At 42.7% G+C, this 5,495-nt stretch overlaps 1 protein-coding gene across 1 annotated transcript; it reads right to left on the bottom strand.

Annotated features, from left to right (window-relative positions):
* Positions 1–238: 238 nt before the first annotated feature.
* On the bottom strand, positions 239–3,685 carry METTL7A (methyltransferase like 7A). The gene is made up of 2 exons (XM_039241362.1): positions 2,844–3,685; positions 239–604 (listed from the first exon to the last, which is right to left on the bottom strand). Exons 1-2 carry the CDS (start codon positions 3,345–3,347, stop codon positions 368–370), a joined length of 741 nt encoding a protein of 246 aa, XP_039097293.1. The 5' UTR covers positions 3,348–3,685; the 3' UTR covers positions 239–367.
* Between the last annotated feature and the right edge of the window lie 1,810 nt (positions 3,686–5,495).

The following is a 5,495-nucleotide window of genomic DNA, read 5'->3' as shown; positions in this document are numbered from 1 at the left end:
CTCTCTCTTTGTCTCTCAGAAATAAGACACTAAAAAATGATAAAATTTATGGTATTAAAAAAAAGAGACAAAAAAGACAGTTGGGAGGATTTTGAAGTTACAGAATGAAGTTTGGCAGTAATGGTAAACTCCAATTATGAAAGCCCAGTGTTTCCTTTTTAAGGGAGAGTCCTGTTTGGTTTGGTTTTGATCCTCTGGGAGACAACAAAAAATGGCTAGGTTATCACATAAGCTTTTAGGGGTGAAATTCAACTTAACTTTAAAAAAAAAAAAAAAAAAAGGTTTCCTTTCTCCCAATTAGTACTGTAAGTGTAAAACTGCAGCCTTAAGCCATTTGAACCATGCAGCTGTCTGTGCCCTGCCCCCCCTATTTCACGGCATATCCATAGATGTGAGGGCGCACCAGCTCCAGGGAAAGCGGCGCCTGTAGGTGCTGCAGCTCAAGTTTAGAGAAGCGCGCCCGTTCCAGGGCCTTCCAGCTCTCTCTGGTCAGGTTGCACCCATCAAACAGCAAGTACCAGGAAGGATCCAGGACTTGTTGCCAGAAGTAATTCCAAGTTGAGCTCTCAGCTGCTACATGTTCCAGGAAATAGAAAGCCCCTCCCTGAGAAAGAAAAAAAAAAAAATCCAGGATTTTGGTTTTGGAAGAACAGGTTTCTAAGATGATTTAAGCTTCGATTTCAGTGGCCCCAGAGGCTAACTTGATGAAAAGGCATGGATAAATTTAAAATTTACTAAGACACCATTTTGGCCAATAGTCTCACCTTCTGTCAAATTTTATACAAAGCTGCCAATTTAAGGCAATTAACACATATTTTCTAATCATAAAAGTAATATGTAGGGGCGCCTGGGTGGCTCAGTCGGTTATGCGACTGACTTCCATTCAGGTCATGATCTTGTGATTCATGAGTTCAAGCCCCATGTCAGGCTCTGTGCTGACAGCTCAGAGCCTGGAGCCTGCTTCAGATTCAGTGTCTCCCTCTCCCTGTGACCCTCCCCTGCTCACACTCTGTCTCTCCCTCTCTCAAAAATAAAGAAATATTAAAAAAAAATTTAAACTAAAGCAGTTACTGCTTGGACAGTGTGCTACCTTAATGCCTATCACATGTTAACTCAATCCTCACTATAAACTTATTTGGTAAGTATTATCATTCCTATTTTTACAGATAAGGAACATGAGTCACACAGAAAATAAGCAACTTGCCCCAGTTTACACAGCTTACAAATGTCACATCAGGTTTTATTTGAACCTAGGTGGTCTGGCTCCAGAGGCTGGTAACCCTGCCTCATCAATATGTTTATTTTAGGAAATGTAAAAACAGTTTTAAAAGAAAAATACCCACTATTCTCTCATCTCAAGATAACTACTGTTAATATTTTGTGGGAGGGGTGCCTGGGTGGCTCAGTCGGTTAAGCCTCCGACTTCGGCTCAGGTCATGATGTCACAGTTTGTGGGTTCAAGCCCTGTGTCAGGCTCTGTGCTGACAGCTAGCTCAGAGCCTGGAGCCTGTTTCAGATTCTTTATCTCCCTCTCTCTCTGACCCTCCCCTGCTCACGCTGTCTTTCTCTCTCTCTCCGAAATAAATAAAACATTAAAAAAAAAAAAAAAGATTTTGTGGGGGACCTGGGTGGCTCAGTCAGTTGAGCATCTGACTCTTAAGTTTTGGCTCCGGTCATGACCTCATGGTTAGTGGGATTAAGCCCCATGTTGGGCTCTGTGCTGACAGCAAGGAGCCCTCTTGGGATTCTCTCTCTCTCTCTCTCTCTCTCTCTCCTTCTCCCTCTCTCCTTCTCCCTCTCTCCCTCTCATTCTCTTTCTCTGCCCCTCCTGTGCATGCACACTCTCTCTCAAAATAAATAAACTTAAAAAAAAAGTTTTGTGTGTATCATGTAAATATCTATTTTTCCCTAAAACTAGGATTAAAATGTACATTCTATTTTGTAACCTGCTTTATTTATGTATTTGAATACTATTCTAAAACGTGATTTAAAAACTTTTCACACAATATTTCACACCACTGAAGGTACCATGTCTTAGTTAACCATTCTCACTGAAGTTATTTCCAATTTTTCATTATTACAAATACTATCGCAGTGAATAACCTTATCCATCTCTGTGACCATCTCTAACTATTTCCAAAAAAATAACTGGCTAAAAAGTGGAAGTGCTGAGTCCAAACTCCGTGCCTTCTTAAACTGTTGGTACAGGTGGTCAGACTGCCCTTTGGAAGAGTCACAGCAAGTTTACTTTTGTACTAGCCGTGCATATGAGTGCCCATTTCTTTTTTTTTTTTTTATGTTTTATTTATTTCTAGGAGAGAGAGAGAGATAGCGTGAGCAGAGGAGGGTCAGAGAGAGAAGGAGTCACAGACTCTGAAACAGGCTCCAGGCTCTGAGCTGGCAGTCAGCACAGAGCCCGACGCGGGGCTCGAACCCACGAACCGCGAGATCATGACCTAAGCGAAAGTCGGACGCTTAACCGACTAAGCCACCCAGGCTCCCCATGAGTGCCCATTTCTAATAAACTTTTAACTATCCTTTTTTCCTCTGTATCCTTGGCAAGTTGATGGGTAAAATGGTATTTCATTTTCAGTAATGAAGTTAACCTTTTTGTCTATCATCCCTGGCAAGTACTTCTATGTTTTTGTACTTTACTGTGTATAGTATTTTTTTCCCTGTCAACGTTTTACACTTTTGTGTATTCAGAATCAGTCTTTCCCTTTATAGCTTCTTTCCAACTCTTAAGATTTTACAAAACTCAACAGTGCCTTCTCTAGGAGTTTTACTTTTTATGTTTGAATGTGTGATTCACCTGAAATTGACAGAACTTCTCCCTCACTCACCGGCCTCAGCACTCGGCACACCTCCTGGAGGATCCGCTCCTGGCTCTGCACGGAGCACAGGACTAGGGTGCAGACCACCACATCCACGGAGCCATCGGCCACCTGCTGCATGTTCTCTCCCGTAGCCACCACGAAGCGCTCGAACTGCAGGTGTCGGTTCTCTGCGACGCTCTTGATCAAGAACTTCTCAAAGTTGGGGTTGGGGTCGATACAAGTCACCCTGCATCCAGCCGGGTAGAACTTGAAGTTGGCCCCGGTGCCGCAGCCCACTTCCAGCAGAGAGAGCTTCCCGGAGGGACCCACAAACTCCGGCAGGTTGCTGAAGAGCTCGCGCTTCTTGCTCGCCATCTGTTCGTTGTACATCACGGTGAACCTCCGCAGGAAGTAGGGGAACCACATTTTGCATATCTGGTTCCACAAGCCCAGAAAGTTCAGCAGGTACATGGGAAATAGCAGGATGCCGATGGCCAGCCTGAGGATAAAGATGATAAGCGCCATCACCATGAAGAGAAAGAGATCAACGGGTTAGCGACCCAGCAACCAGATTCCTTTATTGCAGGAGATGGGCTTCTGGCCAGAGCCAGTCCGCTTGCAGATGAAAGAAGAACTGGCTGTGCTAGAGACACACAGCTGAAGTCAAATCGTGGGCAAGAGGCCCATTTCACTCAATTAATAGGCGGTGGGCAAAAGATGCAGCTTAATTTTCATGAAGCGAAGTGAGAAGTTTCCCAGCTTCTCCTTAGAAGGAAAGTTGATTACAGTCCCACCTTCCAAACCTCTTCCTGCTTCCCTTCTCTGGGTTTGGAAACTACCGCTTGTTTCCGGCTGCAGTTTTATACGCACTTTGCGCTTACACACCCGATCTGGGCCCTCTCATGACATCTACAAAGAAAACAGAACCCGTGGGTGGAGCCTGGTTAAACCATACTAGGAAGCTGCTGCCGAGTCACCCTTTTGTACCTCTCCTCCCCCAGCCCTGTTTTTTAAAAGAGGAAATGAAAAGACACGCTTGCCTGACCACAGTTAACAAGAGTTTTCCCCTTTTGCATTCTGCTCTGAGGCTCTCAGACATTCACAACTCAACAGGATTATTTTTAAGTCACAGTTCTGGGCCGCCCGTTTTTTAAAGGGCAAGTTTCAACTTCAAATCGTGCGCAACTGCTATAATATTACTCAGCTAATTTAGATAAAAATAGTCCTCAGAATATTTGTGTTTGAGAACCTGAAAACCTAAAGTACACAGAAAGTAGTTTCAAGCATTCATCTGTTTTGAACAAGAAAGCCTTGGCTTTAGCGTGGGTCAGGAAACACAAAAATTTTCCAAAATTATGGTAATGTTTACTTTTTAAAATTGGGTAATGGATACAGGGGATGTTCTGTTGATTCATTATTTGTGATCCTCTATACATAAAAATATTTTTTCCCGCATTTGACAGCTTTCTTGAGGTGACATTAACATACAATAAGCTGTATAAAGTGTACAGCCTGTTAAGTTCTGACCTAGGTACATCCCTGTGACACCAACACTTTAGTCATCACCCCCAAAAGTTTCCTCTTACCCCTTTGTGATCCTTCCTTCCTGCCCTCCCCATCCCAAGGCAACCACTGATCCGTTTTTTTGTCACTGGAGATGAGTTATGCATTTCCTAGAATTTTGCGTAAATGGAATCAGGCTAGTGTGCTTTTCTGTCTGGCTTCTTTTACTCGGCATAATTACTTTGAACGTGAGCAACATTGTTGCATGAATCCATTGATTTTGTCCCTTAGTAGTATTCCATCGTATGGATGTATAAGTGTTTACCTGTTCACCTGCTGATGGACATTTGGGTTGTTTTTGATTGTTACAGATTGAGCTAATGTGAACATCAACGTACAGGTCTTCGTAGCGACATATGCTTTCATTTCTCTTGGATAAATTCTTATGAGTAGGATATATGGGTCACATGATAGACAAATCTTTAATTTTTTAAAAAAACTCCAAACTGTTTTCCAAAGCGGGCATACCATTTTATATTCTCACTGTAAGGGTATGAAAGATTTAGCTGTTCCACATCCTTACCAATACTTGGTATAATTGTCTTTTTTGATTTTAGCCATTTTAAACGGTCTGTAGTAGTCTCTCATTGTACGTATAATTAGCATTTCCCTGATGATTAATGATGTTGAGCATCTTTTAATGGACTTATTTGCCATTTGTGGTCTTATTTGGTAAGGTGTCTGTTCAGATCTTTTGCCCACTTTTATTTATTTATTTTTTTACAAATAGTTTATTGTCAAGTTGGTTTCCATATAACACCCAGTGCTCATCCCCACAAGTGCCCTCCTCCTTGCCCATCTCCCCCCCTTCCCCCCTCACCCCTCAGCCCTCAGCATTCAAGAGTCTCTCATGGTTTGCCTCCCTCCCTCTCCCCCACTATTTTTCCCCTCTTCTCCCCCATGGTCCTCCGTTAAGTTCCTCCTAATCCTCCTCTACGTGCAAACATATGGTATTTGTCCTTCTCTGACTTATTTCGCTCAGCATAACACCCTCAAGGTCCATCCATGTTGCTACACATTTGCCCACATTTAAACTGGGTTATTTTCTTATTGAAGATTGAGACGACTTTGTATATTCTCAGTGTGTCATTTATCAAATGGGTGACTTTTTCCTAG

The sequence above is a fragment of the Hyaena hyaena genome, unplaced genomic scaffold (genome assembly GCF_003009895.1).
Source record: "Hyaena hyaena isolate Hyena2069 unplaced genomic scaffold, ASM300989v1 scaffold_192, whole genome shotgun sequence".
Taxonomy (NCBI): domain Eukaryota; kingdom Metazoa; phylum Chordata; class Mammalia; order Carnivora; family Hyaenidae; genus Hyaena; species Hyaena hyaena.
The sequence above is the reverse complement of the archived record's forward strand: the minus strand, read 5'-3'. Positions and strand labels throughout refer to the sequence as shown.